Genomic DNA, 18,071 nt, shown 5'->3' on the forward strand with positions numbered 1-18,071 from the left:
TGGGAATCCAATCTTGTTTCTATTGCTCCCCCCCCCCCCCCACTTAGATACAACCAACATCTCTGATTATAGATTTGTTTTTTAGTTTAGAAAGTCAAGCTCATGCTTTTCAGCCTGTGGTTAGAAGCTTAAGGAGAATGAGTGGTCAGGAACTGGTCACTTTGAATGTGGGAGGAAAGACATTCACAACACGGCTTTCTACCATACGACAGTTCCCCATGTCTCGGCTAGCACGAATATTAGATGGTCGGGACCAAGAATTCAAGTTGGTAAATGGCCAAATTTTTGTGGACAGAGATGGGTTGCTGTTCAGTTACATCCTGGATTTCCTGAGAACTCGACTGCTTTCCTTACCCACTGACTTTTCAGATTACTCAAGGCTCCGAAGGGAGGCTAATTTCTATGAACTTGATCCTCTGGTTGAGCTTCTTGACCAAGAACTGCTAAAGCCTAAGCCAGAAATTTTAGAGGTACGTTTTACGTGTCAAGATACTCGAGCCTTTTTCCGGGTCTTTGGCTCCTGTAGCAGCACAGTTGAGATGTTAACTGGACGGATTACAGTGTTTATAGAACAGTCCTCTACCCAGAGCTGGAACAGCTCTTTCCCTGCTCAGACGACTTTACTTCCTTTCCCACCACAAAGACCTTCATACCATGATCTGGTTTTCCAGTGTGGCTCTGATAATTCTACTGGTAACCAGGCCGAAGCCAGGTATACTGTTCTGTTTCAATATGGCTCCTTGCCTCTTCTCCTCCCTTCCTTTTTGTCCAAATCTTTGATATTTTTATAAAAACAAAATTTCTGATGCCTAAGATAATTATTTTCCTAGACAATTTTTGTTCTTCAAAATGGTGCTATGAATCTACCAGTGGGGTGTGAAACAAAGGATTTTTTAAAGATCAGTTGTTTCATTGCCAATGAAATTGACTTTTATTCATTATTTTAATTTGACATCTCTTTATGGTTTATTTTCGCCTTAAGAGGTTTCTTTTTTCTTTCTTTCTTTCTTTTTTTTTTTTTTTGAATATTTTCAAGGGTAGAAGGTTTTTATCCCATAGGCCATTTCCCCATATTTCATCTTTGGCATTTTGCTTTTTAGTCATCCAAGAAGTATGTCTTTGTATTAAAGGTGGTTTTATTACCATTTTTTTTTAACACCCAGTTCTTGACAGGATCCTAAAGCTGGCTTCCAATAAGTTGCTACATGGAAGGTTTTTTTTCCTTTTTTTTGGGGGGGGGGGCGGGTAACTGTATTAATGTTTAATTTGGTTATAAAAGCTCACCTAAAATTTCTAGTACTTTTCATTCCCTTGTGTTACTGAAGGTGTAAGATGGAATTTCTTTTTGGGAAACTGACCAAGTTTGGTTAAGTTTAAAATGTGTAAATAAAAAGACCCTAGTTGTTGTGGGGTATTGTCCTAAGTTTAAAAGTTACTATCAAGGACACCCATACTTAGCATATAAGTTGGTAATACTCTCTTAATTGTGAGTAGATGGCTAATAAATAGATTGAGAAAGGGATATGTTAAGCTTTTTTACTTTAGTGAAGAATTGCTATTTGGAACTTTTTTCAAAAATTAAAGTAATGAGGATAAAATTAAAGAATTGTTAACAGAAATATTTCAGGAGGATAAAAGAATTTTAACAAATTATAAGTTTTGGGTACACATATGCACAACACAGTTTGGAATAAAATAAAAGCTTTGAAAAAACTGATAGGCAAAATAAGAAAACTTAAGATAGGAACCAGGGATGATAAGGCATTGCTAAATACCATGCTTTGGTTATATTTTTTAGGGTTATACTAATTTTAAAATCTTTTTGTGAGAATACCATCAATATTTTAAAATCTTGTTATTTTAATAGCTAAATTACCAACATCTGCTGAATGAAAGTTTTAAGTTTATGAATGTCTTCTTAGCTTGAGTGACATAAGTTCTTTTCAGTACTATTTGCTATCCTGTTCTGAGCAACAAGTAGAAGGCAGGATGGTAGAAATGAAAAGACGGCAAGATTGGTAGTAAGAGATCAGGTTTTAAAAAGTCACTTAATGACTCTGGATCTCAATTTCCTTAGCTGTAAAATGAAAGTATTGGTCTTTCAGAGGTCTCTTCTAGTAAAAAATGTATGAGCCTATCATACCATATAAGTGTTTTTTGATGTACATATGAGTGCTATGTTCAGAGAAGGCAGACAATCTGATGAAGTGATCTTTGATGCTAGAATAAAATAAGTGGCATGCTCGAGAATCTATTCTTGAACTGTACTTTCTGCAGATTAGAGAGGGAATGCTTATGGACCTGGGTCTCTCCTTTGTCATCCTGAATCAAATTGCCTGATAAAGGGCAGGGAAGAAAAGGGTCAGTTTTGGTCTGACTTTTCTGGCTTTAAAAGAGAAGCACTGAAAGAAAGCCCATTGTGTTGGGTAGCCTGCAGCCTAGCTAGTATATAATCTAGATGTATAAATTAGCATCCATTATTCCAATGATCAATAATCATATCCAAATCGGGTATTAAATTAAGCTCTTAAAAGCATGAATACTTTCATCAGCATCAGAAATATTTGGATTTGCTGTTTCCTTGCAGCTACAACTCATTTGATTAAGTCCAACGTAATTTCACAGATCTTAGATATTCTCTTCTGTAGCATTTATTCACTATTGCATCTAGTTCCATGAATTTGTTTTGTTTTAATTCTGGGTCAATTAAAAAATGTACACCTTTTAAATGTAAAAAAAAAAAAAAAGTTTGTAAATTGTTTTTTGTTTTTTTTCTTCAAAGACTATACCTCTTTATTTTTCTTATGGTGCCTTGGAATCTTTGTACCTCTGACTTTGGGGTTGGGGAAAAATGGTAGGGAGGGAGTCTCACATGGAAACTTGTTTTTTGATTCAACTTTTCCTGATAATGCATACTATGTAATGGTTACCCTGTATTGTATATATTATGTAGAATCTAATTCTTTCAGATGTCTAGTAAACTTTTTTTCCCAATGTGGTTTTTGTATTTTAAATGTGCACTAGGTTATATTTTCTACTTTGGGAGTAGAGAGAAACACTTTTACTAACATTAAGCAAAATTGTAACATTCATTTTTTCAATATACAGCTTTCTTTTTTGGGGTTAGAGAAACGTGTTTTGTAATTTTCAGAATACTGTTTTATTTTTTGGATATTTGGATATTAATAAATTTGAGAAATGGCTGCATAGCATTGAGCACATTGTTTAGTTAAACTCTTGTTTTGGGAAAAAAAAGTTGGTGATGTTGTCCATGTCTTTTTACTTTATAGATCTACAAAAAGTTCAGGTTTTCAATGGAACTAGTGAAGATTAGTTTCCTATCAAAGTGGTTTCCTTGAACGTTACAAGCCAATTACCTTTATTGTGGGGCTTGGTACATTTGATAGAAGGTAGTAAAGAGGGTATACATATAAAGATAAAATTTTCTTGATATTCTACATAGGAGGAGGAAACACATAGTTACTTATTACTGTATCACAATACACATTCTCCATAGTCAACAGAACAAATCTGAATGATTTAGGTAAGGCAGAGGCTTTATTTTCCCTGTCTCATGTGGTCTGGTTTTGTGAATTTTCCTGAATTCACCGGATGACTGTGAACCTCTCCCTACCTTTTATTTTGGCTACGTAAATAAAAGCTTTGCTTCTTTGGAAAATCGTATTTAAAATTACATATTATTTAGTCAATTATCAAATCATATTTTAAGGTTAAATTGTAGAAACCTGTAATGCTAGTTGTATATATAATTTTGGGAGGGCTTAAAAAACAACATTAATCATTTATTCTGCTTTAGGTATGTTTCTATAAATCCTGATAACCGAAAACTGGCCAATGGAACTAATGTACTAGGATTACTTGTGGACACTTTGCTAAAAGAGGGCTTCCACCTGGTGAGCACTAGGACTGTGTCCTCTGAAGATAATGTTGAATGCTACAGCTTTGAAAGGATGAATAGACCTGAAGAGTTTACCACAAGTGAAAGAATGACACCAGAGCTCACTGCTGCAGCCCAGCTGTTGCCAATACAGCCTCAGAAAAAGAAATGAAGTGCCTTGTCCTCAGATTAAAAGGAGACAATTCCTTTTAAAAGAACAACATTTCAAAGGGAAAAAAATATGCGCATGTACACATAGACACACACACATTTTGGAAGGGGTGTGGGAATTCGTGCTTTGGGTGGTATGTGATGTGCTAAATTCTGAAATAAAAATGCTACATCTCTCCTGCATTCATTCCACAAGCAGTGAGACCTGCCTCTGAGCAAGGATGTGCATTATACTGCTTTAGGAATCAGAAATTGAGTATATGGAAGGACAATGAGGTGGGCAGGGGTGGCAGTTACAGTGTTTGTTTTTTTTCTGTTTGGTGTGAGCATTATCTTAAAAATTTGGGTTTTTTTTTGGTTTTTTTTCCACTTTTTCTTCTAAAAAAAAAAAAAACTGCAGCAAAACCTGGGATATTTTTCAGCTACATCTTTAAAGGACCTTGAAGATCTATTTCTGAACACGCTACAAATCTTTCTTTAGAAATTCTTAAACACATAAAGAGGAAAGATATTAATATGCTCTACAGACATAGTCACTATAAATCAGTGGGATGGGTAACAAAACTACTATTTCTCTTTTGCCCACTTAATCAGGAATGGAAGTAAGCCAGTGTTATCAGTGGGCTGATAATGTTGAGAAATAGTGAAGGAAGAAGGAGGAAAGGAATGCTAAAAATATGAACATCACATTTTACAAATTAACTAGTAGTTTCCCCAACCTCTTCCCCCCAGGATAGAGGGTTGGGGTATTTTTGTTTTCCTTTCAGTCTTGGAGAGTTGAGAAGGCAGTAACCCATTTCACTATCTCTGCATTTGTCTTAGAGTAAGTCTTGAGTCAGACCTTTCCCTTTGAGGTCTGGAAGACTAGGAAGATTTTTCCAGGAGTTTCAATTAACTACATCAAAAGTGGTCAAATGAGAGTTTGGAAAAGGTGTCTTGGGTATTCTATCATTCTTGGTACTTTCTCTGCAAGCAGCAGCCTTTACAGCCACCCTCAGTTTTCTACATATGTGTGTCCATGAGTTTTCTTATAAATGTGCATCTGGCTTCCCTTCATAAGTGGAGAATTTCATAAGTTTTAGAACTAATTTCTCCATATGAAGTAATCATCTAATTTGAGATTTCCCACTTTGGTGAATAATGATTTGCATACTTGCCTTTGAGCTAAAGATTCTTAGAATGATAAATGTATAATTTTGTATACTCAATAAATTCCATTTTTGCTTTCAAAGAAGGAACTGAGAATGTGACTATTTGGATATAGCCATTTACTATCTGTGGGACCTTGAGCAAGTGACTTTCTTCCTGTGACTCAGTCTCCTCTTATATTAAAAGGGAGAGTTGGATTAGATGGCTTCTAAGGTCACTTCCAGCTCATAACAATGACAGAAAAAGATCCTCTAGCATCTATTACATTTAGAAGGTTATTAGAACATGCTTAAAAAAAAAAAAAAAAAGTTTACAGAAGGAGACCCCTTCTGTAGTTCTGTTGGGGAATATAACAGAATATGGTTTAGGATCTGTGAATTTCTGGGCATGGGAAACCCCTTCTGGCTGAGGCAGCATGGCACAGAACTTAGATTCAGGAGACTTATGTTCAAATCCTGGGGGCAGCTAGGTGGCACAGTGGCTAGAGCACCAGCCCTGGAATGAGAACAAGAGAGTGCAAATTAAGCCTCAGACACTTAACTAGTTGTGTGTTTGTGGGAAGTCACTTAACCCCATAGGTAATATGGATTTCTGTGTTGTCATTTGTAAATTGACAAGAGGGTCTTAGAAACTTCTTGGGTATCTTTAAAAATCTATGCTCCTAAAAAACAGGTACCAATGCAGGTTAGCTTCTTCTTTGTAACTTAAAGAGTTGCCTAGAGCAAAGATGTCAAGTCTGACATGTGGTCCACTATGGTTTAGTGGCTCCTGCTCCTGAGTTGGTCACTATTGGCCTAGAGCACTGAGAGGGGTTAGGTGACTTGGTCAAGGTCTTGTAGCAGTTTGGGTCCAAGGAATGGCTAAAATTCATTCTCTCCTCAAATTTGCTATTAAAAATTTTCATTTCTTCCAAGGCTGAGTTCAGGCACTACTTGTTCTGTGTGGTCTTTCCAGATTATTCTTCACAAAAGTGTTCCCTCCCTTCTCAAACATTCTTAGGATTTGGATTTTTTTTCTTTCCCCTTATAAAACATACTATTATTTACCACAAATATCAATTTTAATAACCTGTTATACTATACTGTGATATTTTGAGTATTATTTTGCTACTAAAAATGGACATCTGGTGAAAAAAATAATGTAGCTGAAGGTTTCCAAAGAAGATACTCAATTCAGGAAATGTTTGGATTCCTATGGGTATGTTTTTAGTCTATGTTTATAGGAAAGAACAATCGAAGGAATGGGAATAATGCTTGGTGAGCTGGAATGTATAAACTGCTACTGCATATGGAAACCTAAGATGTCCCATGAAATTATACTTTACAAAAATAAAACTGGATTTTGAATTTTGAAGCATACCTACAGATATATGATCTTATTAACCCCCCAAAGATCTAACTGTAAGCATAGAAAGTTGATATTGAAATTGAGATTCTAAGAAACAGCAATAAAACTGAGTTGTGCCTTGAAAAGAAAGTGATATTTACAGAGGAAGCAGGAGTAAGTAAATGGTAAAATACCCAAAATTGAACATTTGCACAGAATCAAGGGGCTTTGGTTTCTTGGCTGCATTGGTTCTTGTTTGTTTTTTATTTAAAATCATGACAAAATAATGAAAAAGTTCATGCTATAGACTTGTTTATGTAGCTTTTGCAAACTGCCCACTACCACTGTGTCTCCTCTTTCAAAGTTCAAGAAAAGCAGACTTGTTTCAGTTCACTAGATTAAGAGAAGCTGTTGCGGTTGGTGTTTTCTATGGTTCAAGAGGGTTAGAGTTTCGAATCTGCTGCAGTTCCAGGGTTTTACCTTAGTTTTATAAAGATCAGCAGCTTGTGTTTCTATATGCCTGGAAGATTTCTCTCTGGGTTAAGATTTTTCTGAAAAGCAGCACAAACCTAGTGTTGAATTGAGCTTTTGTGTGTGATTGTGATTTGCTGATGGCAGTTGTTTCCAGATCATGGTAAAATTAACACAGATTTGGGCTCCTGTTAAATTGTGGTTGACCAAAAAGTCTTGAGATGTGCTAATAGTGAAAGGGTCATTGGAAAGCAACTTGGGAACTATATATTACAGACTAATGTCTTCCTTCTCAGTTTCTCACATGTGCATTATGGTTGCATTTTCCAAAATCTAGTATCACTTTATAACTTTTATTTGTATTGATTTTAAATAATGAACTATAAAAGTACTCATATTAAAATAAATGAATATTACAAGAGACTTTCCTAAAAAGAAATAGGAGCAGCCAAGAGAGGGCTAATGACTCATATATTTTATTCTGTGGTTACTTATGAGTGCAAATGAAGCCAAATCTGTAAAAGCTAGTGCAAGAAAGGTTTAAAGGTTTAGAGAGGGGAAAAAAGGTTGTAAAATGGGCTAGAAACTAAGGAAAGAGGAAAGGATGCTGTTAAAGCATTTTTGACATTCTGGAGCTTCAATGATTCAGTCAAAACAAAATTTCTTCCCATGAATTGACCCATCAAGAACTATTAGGCTTTCTATTACGCCTAGAGGGCCCCTGACTATGATGGAAATGAGAAACTGCCTTGTTACTGTAATGTTATCTTCTCTTCTAGAAGGAGACCTAGAAAATAAGTGAGCCTACCAATAAAAATCTTGAGGATTGATAGGAAAAGCAAAAAACTTTGTGAGTGGGTGGGAAAGGAATCAGCAAACAAGATAACTTCATAAATTCAAATACTAAAGAGATGAAATATATGGAACTTTTGCTTACAGAGCTAAAATGTCACTTGACCAGTATTGGCTCTCTTATTATTAAGCCTAGCCTTTAGGCTGGCTGTATGACCTTTTTTTTTTTTCCCCCCTTCCTGAGGCTGGGGTTAAGTGACTTGCCCAGGGTCACACAGCTAGGATGTGTTAAGTGTCTGAGACCAGATTTGAACTCGGGTCCTCCTGAATTCAAGGCTGGTGCTTTATCCAGCTCGACACCTAGCTGCCCCTTGTATGACCTTTTATGTCTCACCTCAACACAGGTCACCTGGCAGTTCCTAAAGTAGGCTACTCTTGAGATTCCATATGTATTCACTGATTATCAGTTTTATAGTTGTTTTTTTAAAATTCATTTTAGCTGCTTCTTCTTATGTGGATTTCTTTTAGTACCCAAATGGAAATTTAAGCCATCACAGATGCATTACCTAAGTTCTTATCTCAACAGATTCCAACAGAAACCTTAGCTGAACTGGAATTGAACACTCAAGGTTTAGACTACTCCATACATAGTTTTTGTGTCCTCCATAATGCCTTGCAGAATTCTGGTTACATAAAAATCTATTCCCATCTGATGAACTGAACAAAAAGGAGAAGTCTTATTTTCACTATGTTCAGGATTTGGAGGAAACCAGATTCTTTTCTAAAGATCTGATTGCATATGAATTTGGGTAATAATAACCTGCCAACCAAAATTTCGTCATCGTAAAATGGAGATAATGATAACACCAACTTACTAGGGTTGTTGCAAGGATCAAATGAGTTAATCTTTGTAAAGCATTTTGCAAAATTTAAAGCACTATAAAAATGCCAGTTTTGATCCTCCCCCTCATCATTTACTTCTAGGACTAGTACTAATACAGTATACTGCTCCATAAAATAGAATAAGGATAGGTACTGGAACTGTTGATTCATTGGTAGAGGGAACTCCTGGATGAGTTTATTGCAGGTCACCATGGTCTTTCCATTTTATTATCTCTAAAGTTGTCCAGGGCAACTGGTGGACTTTTCCAGGGTGGGTCACAGCCTACATGTGTTAAAAGCACTTTTTTCCACTTAAGATCTTCATAGCTTTAAGACCTGTCTATCACCACACTGTGGTGCCTCTTCCAATTAAATTCTTTCAAACACTGCAGGTAAAAGCAATGTGACATGAGTCAAACCCTAGATTTAAATGGTGGCCCATGGCAATTACTAGTTCTATGTCCCTAGGCAAGTCATGTAACCTCAGTGTTCCTCAGGTAACATTTATTAAATCATAAAAGGGTTTTAATCTGCCACTTGGCTAGAGGGAGTTACTGTACTAGGAGCACTTAACTAGGGAATAATAGATTCTTCATGTATTCATAAAACACTTCATACAGATTTTTTTACCAGTCAAAATTTAGTATAGTTCTTAGAATAAAAGAGAGGTAATACAAAATCCTAAAAGTCAAGAACATAAGAGGCAGCATGGCATATTTGGAAATGACTCCTGCATCTACAGAAGACCTGAATCTGAATTCTGGCACTGCCAGTATCTATGTCCTTAATTGATCTGTAAAATGAAGGGTTAACGTATGGAAGGATTCTATTTGAGATGGAGACATTACTGGGAAGTCTTTGTGGTATAAAAACAAATATACTTTGAAAAAATTAACAAGTAAATCCTATGATTCAGAGATTACAAATTCAATAAAGATTACTTCTATAAAATACATATCTTGAAGATAGAAAATTTCACTTACCTCCCCCATATGAATGCAGTGGATAGCTGGTCAAGTCTGTGGGACAGTTATATCAGGCTGGAAACATCAGTGGTTAAGTATTTCCCTGCTGTAGGTAACTGAATTGGAGTTCACAGGAACAGAATGAAAAGGCTCATGGCTTAGAACATCCAGGGACACCTTGAAGATACAAACTACTGAGGTTTTTAGAAGGCTTTAAAAGCATATGTTAAGCTTCAAGATTCTTCATATTACAATATAAATTTAACTTTAATAAATATACAGCATAAAGTAAGTATGAATGACCACTTTGGTCAGAACTTAGCAACAACTTGAGATAGGCCTTTCAAATGATCTTAATGGGTAAAGTTGGTTCTAGAATTCTACCTTCAGAAAGGAAAAACTAAATTGTACTTTGCTTTTCTTGAAACTCAGAACTCCCTGTCATCTTTGTAGCAGTTTACAATTTCCTAAAGTGATTTCCTTTTAAATTATGTTACATTTCTCTGACACTGTTTTGCTTTAACACTTACTTTCAGAAGTCTGAGTAATTGGAGGATGGTTGGAGAAAGTCCACTTAGTTAGACTTGTTATAAAATCTTCATCTGCTGTTTCTTCATACCTCCAGCCCCATCTCTAAACATTAAGAAATCTTGTCCAACTTTTTTGAATTTCCTCTGGTATCACTTTATAAATTTGTTTTTATTCAGCATAAGAAAATTCTTTCTTCTTCACAATGTCAGCTTCATTCTAGGGTAGTTTGTTCTGAATGACGTTTTCAATTATATTTATTTTTCCTACGATTCAGTTTAGCATGCTATGTATTTTTGCCTTTCTATTTTCTGTAGTGGAATTGGAATCTTTCAATTCAGTTACATGCTTCTCACTTCAGAAATAAAGTTATGTATGATATTTTGCAGTTTTAACTAATAGAACTGTCTGGGCTTTCTATCCTCTATCCCATCCCTTCAATTTAGTTCTGGAAAGAATATTTCTTCCAGTAACAAAGAGGAAGAATCATGCGTATTGTTGAATACAACATTTTCCAGTTGGTGGCTAGCGTGTCTACTATCTGTGAGTCTAAATATATAAATGATATTATTGTAGGATTTTCTAAGGAAAAAAAGGGAAATTTTAAAATTCAATTTTGGATTGCTTATGTGATATTCTAAATTGGCCTTTTATATTTTGGTGACTAAATTCCTTCCCTCTCTTCTCTCTTTGGAGAAAGGAAGCAATTATCCTTACTAATCCTCAATAAAGCTTTAACATCTAGGGGGGTAATTTCCAAATCAATGTCTATAAGTTCCCCTTTTAGATGTGCTCTACCTTTTCTAATATTTATAAAATAATTCTTCTGGTATGTCCTACCATTACCTTAAACTTAACGTTTAAAATAGGATTCATCATTTCCTTCTTAAAGATATATTCTTTTGCTAATTATAACATTTCTTTCAGAGATATTGGCTCTTCTCCTGATCTTCAAGTCTAGATACCTGGGAATCTTTCTCGTATATTTTGTCTATTACTGAGTCTTAGATAATTTTCTTGAATCTTTGTCATTTTTTCTCTTAGATTTATTCTTCCATTTCTAAGATCATCAAAAACTTCATTCTAGCCTTACTGCAACAGACTTCTACTGGTCTGTATGTCTCCATCTTTTTTCCTATCTAGTAAATCTTGTATTACTCTTGAAACAGAAACAATTGTTGCACTGATGATCCAACTTTTGAGAATTGTTTCCATTAAACTTATATACCCAGAAACCTAAGAAATCCACCCTGTAAGAAAAATTTGGTGTTAATCTAGTTACACATATGCTAGCCATAAGGCACCACGCAAATTTTTATTAGAACAGACATGTATGCAGGTGATGCCGGCAGCATCAGCAGTCTAGTCCCCCACTCAAAGTCCCCAAAGTCACTTACTGTTCCAGGATCAGGACTCTTTTTCACATGATGGTCTACTGTCCTCCGAAGAGAAGAATCTGCTGCAGATACAGATGCTCCACTGGCCTGGGCTACCTCACACCTTTTATTGGTATGAGATGATCTCACAAATTTTTCTGGATGCTATTGCCTTCTTCAGGTTTCCCCAGCCACATTGGAGAGCATGAGCAGTCCTCACCTTCGAAGAACTGTGTTCCTAGAAACCGCGTTGTAAAGTGGATCATCATAATTACAAATGGTATTTTCCCATAAGAAAAATGTTAATAATTAGGAGTTATAATAGAAAGTCTGGCATTAAGTAAATAATGACTATGATTAATAACATAATAAAACAAGGATACAACTATAAGGATTTAAAATCATATAAAAAGGAATGGCTAGGTGGCACAGTGGATAGAGCACCAGCCCTGAATTCAGGAGGACCGGAGTTCAAATTTGATCTCAGACACTTAACACTTCCTAGCTGTGTGATCCTGGGCAAGTCACTTAACCCCAGCCTCAGAAAAAATAAAATAAAATAAAATAAAATAGAATCATGTAAAAAGCCAAGTGAGAACGTTCTGGATCCTATAAAATAAAAATCAATCTCCTGTTTACAACGTGTATACAAAAAAATCTCAATATGTACAACCCAAAAGATGATACAACTGTGCTGTATCATTAATTTAACATTAGAAATGCTTATTTTAAATGATTAAATGTTTAATTTGCAATATATTGTTAAGCTTCTTAACAAATTTCGATATGAAGCAAAATAAAAATCATTCCATAGGCTTTAGAAGGGTTCTTTAACCTTATTTTCATGAATCCCTTCTTTGAATATTATTTAAATACTGAAGATGCTAAATTTCAGTTACAGGTAAGAAAAAACAAAAATGTAGTTTTTTTTTTGTTTTTGTTTTTGCTTTTGTTTTTAACACTGAACATCTATTCATGAACCTAAAGTAAGAACTCCAAGATTCTTACTTTAGAGCTACCCTTAAGGACTATAGTGGATGTAGAAGGTATAGTACAACAGTGCCTTCCAAATTTCCTTAGAAGGTATTCCTTTCTCATTATGGTGTTTCCCCACTGAAAAAAATATTTTTTAGTAATAAGGGATGACCTAATATTTCTTTTTTTTAAATGTTATGCTTTTTTAGCTTGTTGAAAGTGTATGCTCATAAAAGTAGCTAAAGGTCACTAAGAAGCAATTAGTAATGTGGTAAGGAACTTTATACTTTGTTGGAAATTTAAATAGAAATTAGATCATTGGGGATTACATTCATATAGTATTTAAAAAGTTGTAGTACATTTTCTATAAGATATGAAAGTTGCAAGTTTTATCATCATTTTATAGATAAGGAAACAGGCTGAGAAAGCTTATATGACTTGTTCAAAGTCATCCAGCTAATAAGTGGTAGACAGAAATTCAAACCCAGACCTTTTGACTCTAAGTTCAGGCCACTTTTTTACCAATTATACTGAATTTAAAAACAAGGATTCTAATTAAAAATACGCTTTTTTTTTTTTTTTGCCAGAGTAAACTGCCAGTTAGGAATAAAGGAAGTTAGTAGTTAAGATACATATGTTGCACTTCTTATATATATGCATATGTGTATATAAGTATGTGTGTGTGTGTGTGTGTGTGTGTGTGTGTGTGTGTGTGTGTGTGTGTGTGTGTGTGTGTGTGTATAATAAACATGTACTCTCTGTCCCATTCAGGCCAGTCTCCTCCTCAGCATATGTTGCATATATATATATATATATATATAAAAATAAAAACATGTATTCTCTGTCCATATATATTAAATATGTACTCTCTCTCCCATTATATAAAAACATGTACTCTCTGTCCAAATAGATAAAACATGTACTTTCTCTCTCATTCAGGCTAATCATATATAAATATAAATATAAATATATATATACACACACATACACACACACACACACACACACACACACACACTCCATTTCCCCAAATATTCTGGTTGACCAATATTTTCCAGCAATAATGAAATTGGTTTTGTAATTATATTTATGCATATGCTATATACATTTATAATTTTATATTTGTAATCTTATGTTATCTTTTTCATTTGTGGGAACATTCTCTCTCTCTCTATATATATACATACATATATATATATATATATATATATGTAAAATAAACATGTACTCTCTCTCCCATTCAAGCCAGTCTCCTCCCTGGGATATGTTATATTATTTCTCTCTATATTTATATACATATGTTGCACTTATTTCTCACATTCATTACACTTTTATATATATGCATTCACTATATATAATATATATATATATATAATATTAATATATATACATATGCTTTCTGTCCATATATATTAAACATGTACTCTGTCCCATTCAGGCCAATCTCCTCCCTGGTATATCCTCAAACTATGCTCAATGCCACTCTTGTCTTTTGTTCATGCAGTTATCCCACCCCTCCTATCTTTTAAAATCTTTCCATTCTTCTAAGTCTAGATAAGTCCAACCTCTTCTGCTACTCTAGCCCATGTGGTTTTTTCCCCTAGTACTAATACATATTGTTTATCACTTCAGTATTCTGTTTTAAAGGGGTTGAGTTTTATTTTCCCAAGTGCTAACATTTTTAGTAACCTCCATAATTTTTAAGCACAGCAGTACATACTCAATGATGATTTGTTGTCTCATTTCTACTAAAAAAAATGCAGTCTTTAAAAAGACATTTCAGAATATAAATTTTCAACGTGTCTAATTAAAATTAATTTCAAAACTTCAAGTCCCATTTACTAAATCAAACCACTCATAAGTGACTGAAATAAATCTAAAGATGAGCAAGACTCGATTATCTAATTGCTACTGGCATATTCTAAAGCCAAAAGAATTATCATTCTTGGCATAGTATAACAGGGTTAGCAGTAGTAGCAATTTTCAGAAGAGGAGACTTACAAAAACCTCAACTTCATGGCTTTGTTTATAGCAAACAATGTATTTGAGAAGTCACATCTTATTTTATTTGTAGGGTTTAAAGTGTGTTACTAAGTAATGAAATGACCACATGATATGACCTATCCAATGAAACTTTGGTTAACAAAGAGAACTCAATTGATCCAGGTGAGGAAAGGACAATTAATCTGAATTTTTTTTTCTTATATTATATAATGCTTTTAGTCAAAAAAGTAATCCTAAGAAAAATTATTAAGGATTTTGTAGGAACAAAAAATGGCCATAACCCTAAAAGGTACAATTTCTAGGGAAATGTTAGGGATGGTGTCCTGATTCCAATCTCCTAAACCTTATACAAATATTAGCACATTTCAAAGTAACAATATAGAATGAGAGTTGATATTTGGATCTTTAGTCACTTGAAGACCTCAATTATATTCACTATACTTTTATTTACTGAAGCAATAATGTATCTTCCCATCTTTTAGAAAGATTTCCAACTAGAGCCAAAGAGAAAAAACATTAACCTACAGTGAGCCAGAACATTAAAAACTAAAATACTTTGTTTCCCCAAATATTCTAGTTGAGCAATGTTTTCCAGCAGTAATGAAATTGGTTTTATAATTATATTTATGCATATGCTATATACATTTATAACTCTTTTATATTTGTAATTACGCTTGTAATTTTTTTTTCATTTGTGGGACCACTTTCGCTCCAGACCCCAGGTGCCTGGCTGGTTTTCCTATACTTATATCTAGCATTAACATACATCAAAAGAATCTTTAATGAAACAGCAAGGGTAGGAGAAATTGAGGCTTTTTTTTCAAAATGAAATACATTATTTCTAGCAACTCTAAGCACTTTTTTGTTTTCTACACTGGTACTATGGATCATTTAAAAATTAAAACAAAAAAATCAAACCACTCTTCTCTTTTTATAAATACTATGCTAGTTTAAACAATAATTTGGAATCCAAAACAAGTAATTTAGTACTTGTAAAGTATGTGGAGAAATAGAAAAGGCATCTAAGAAGGTGGGAAGAAGAATTGGAAATGTTCAACCTGAAATTAAAAATGGAAGATGCTGGTTTAAAATTTGGTAACCATATCCTGCTTGGGGGTAGTGGGCATAATGAAAGGGAAAAAAAGAATAAAGTAAAAAAGGTACACAGCAGAAAACAAAAGAATAATTTACAAGTAAAGAAAAAATGGACACTCATGAATATAATTTCTTCTAGTATATATATTTTTTCTTGAACTGACAATTTCTTTTTATATATTTTAAATCCTCCCTTATGTTCTGCTGGGCACATGACAGTGTTCTCTCTTTTTTATATTCCTATCAAAAGAAAACAATGGAATATATAAAAATAAAATGAACAATTTGTGACTTTTTTAAAAAAATGATACAAGCTATTTTACTAGCATAAAAACAGCATATCCTTCAGTGTAAACTTCCTTATATACTGATGAGCTTCCTCAGTACATGAGGCACAACTATGAATTTGAGAGTGCAGCAGTACCTTTCGGTTTTATTCTGCCTCATTCCTTTACTAACTCAGTGGGAAGGTTTCATCTTCTCATTTATACCTGATTGTTGTCTTAATAAATTACATTTTGATGACAATAGAGATTCTTTATCAAAGCCCATTTGCTTTAGAACAAAATGAATTGAGAGCTAGATGAATGGCTGATAAGGGTTAAATCACAGCAGTTTCATCCCATGAGACATTTAAAAGGCTACTAGACAAAGCAGGAGAAGATAAATCATAGGCCCCACTCTTCAGAATCTTCAAGTTGATCTGATTTAATTGCCTTACTTGGCAACTACATTGAACAGTATCTTACAGATTTTCAATTTCTGACTAATATTATTAATTTTAAACAGAAGCAGTTTTATACAGTGCATAAGATGGTCAAATATCTGTGATCTAGTCAGTGATTCTGGGAAAGTCACTTAACCGACCCATATAATTCAGGTAACTCCCTAAAATTCACTTAAAAAGTTGTAACCAAAGCTCAAGAATTTCAAAGGAACTAAGAAAAAAAAAATAATCAAGTGAAGGTGTTCTAGCTGTACCAGATATAAAATTATATTATAAAACAGCAGTCACCAAAACCATTTGGTATTGGCTAAGAAATAGAGCAGTTGATCAGGGGAATAGGTTAGGTTCACAGGAAAAATAGTCAAGAAGTATAGCAATCTAGTGTTTGACAAATCCAAAGACTCCAACTTGTGGGATAAGAATTCATTATTTGAAAAAAACTGCTGGGAAAATTGGAAATTAGTATGGCAGAAACTAGGCATGGACCCACACTTAACACCGTACACCAAGATAAGGTCAAAATGGGTTCATGGTCTAGGAATAAAGAATGAGATTATAAATAAATTAGAACATAGTATAGTTTACTCTCAGACTTGTGGAAGAGGAAGGAATTTGTGACCAAAGAAGAACTAGAGATCATTATTGATCACAAAATAGAAAATTTTGATTATATCAAGTTAAAAAGCTTTTATACAAAGAAAACTAATGCAGACAAGATTAGAAGGGAAGCAATAAACTGGGAAAACATTTTTAGTTAAAGGTTCTGATAAAGGCCTCATTTCCAAAGCATATAGAGAATTGACTCTAATTTATAAGAAATCAAGCCATTCTCCAATTGATAAATGGTCAAAGGATACAAACAATTTTCAGATGATGAAATTGAAACTATTTCTACTCATATGAAAAGGTGCTCCAAATCATTATTGATCAGAAATGCAAATTAAGACAACTCTGAGATACTATTACACACCTCTCAGATTGGCTAGGACCACAGGAAAAGATAATGACGAACGTTGGAGATGTGGGAAAACTGGGACACTGATGAATTGTTGGTGGAGTTGTGAATGGATCTAACTATTCTGGAGAGCAGTTTGGAACTATATTCAGAAAGTTATCAAACTGTGCATACCCTTTGATCCAGCAGTGTTTCTACTGGACTTATATCCCAAAGAGATATTAAAGAAGAGAAAGGGACCTGTATGTGCAAGAATGTTTGTGGCAGCCCTTTTTGTAGTGGCTAGAAACTGGCAAATTAATGGATGCCCATCAATTGGAGAATGGCTGAATAAATGATGACATATGAATGTTGTGGAATATTATTGTTCTGTAAGAAATGACTAACAGGATGAATACAGAGAGTCCTGGAGAGACTTATGAATTGATGCCGAGTGAAGTGAGCAGAACCAGGAGATCATTATACATGGCAACAAGAAGACTATATGAGGATCAATCTGATGGAAGTGGCTATCTTTGGCAATGAGGGGATGCAATTCAGTTCCAATTAATCAGTGATGAACAGAATCAGCTACACCCAGCGAAAAGAACACTGGGAAATGAGTGGTGGACCACAACATAGCATTTACACTTTCTGTTATTGTTTGCTTGCATTTTTGTTTTTGTTCCCAGGTTTTTACCTTTCTAAACCTGATTTTTCTTGTGAAACAAGAGAACTATATAAATATCACATATATTGTATTTAAGATATACTTTAA

The 18,071-nt window shown here is 34.2% G+C and overlaps 1 protein-coding gene and 1 long non-coding RNA gene across 2 annotated transcripts; both read left to right on the forward strand.

Annotated features, from left to right (window-relative positions):
* The first annotated feature begins 108 nt into the window (after window positions 1–108).
* On the forward strand, window positions 109–5,300 carry KCNRG (potassium channel regulator). The gene is made up of 2 exons (XM_074304771.1): window positions 109–712; window positions 3,818–5,300. Exons 1-2 carry the CDS (start codon window positions 138–140, stop codon window positions 4,068–4,070), a joined length of 828 nt encoding a protein of 275 aa, XP_074160872.1. The 5' UTR covers window positions 109–137; the 3' UTR covers window positions 4,071–5,300.
* A 7,127-nt stretch (window positions 5,301–12,427) lies between these two features.
* On the forward strand, window positions 12,428–17,869 carry LOC141563533 (uncharacterized). The gene is made up of 2 exons (XR_012488450.1): window positions 12,428–13,249; window positions 14,617–17,869. It is a non-coding gene; the product is annotated as an uncharacterized LOC141563533 (long non-coding RNA).
* The last annotated feature ends 202 nt before the right edge of the window (window positions 17,870–18,071 follow it).

Source organism: Sminthopsis crassicaudata, chromosome 3 (genome assembly GCF_048593235.1).
Source record: "Sminthopsis crassicaudata isolate SCR6 chromosome 3, ASM4859323v1, whole genome shotgun sequence".
Lineage (NCBI taxonomy): Eukaryota > Metazoa > Chordata > Mammalia > Dasyuromorphia > Dasyuridae > Sminthopsis > Sminthopsis crassicaudata.

Coding starts and splice junctions, on each gene's coding strand:
- KCNRG (XM_074304771.1), top strand. CDS start 138: ATGAGTGGTCAGGAACTGGTCACTTTGAATGTGGGAGGAAAGACATTC. Junction 713..3,817: donor GGTAACCAGGCCGAAGCCAG/GTATACTGTTCT, acceptor ATTCTGCTTTAG/GTATGTTTCTATAAATCCTG.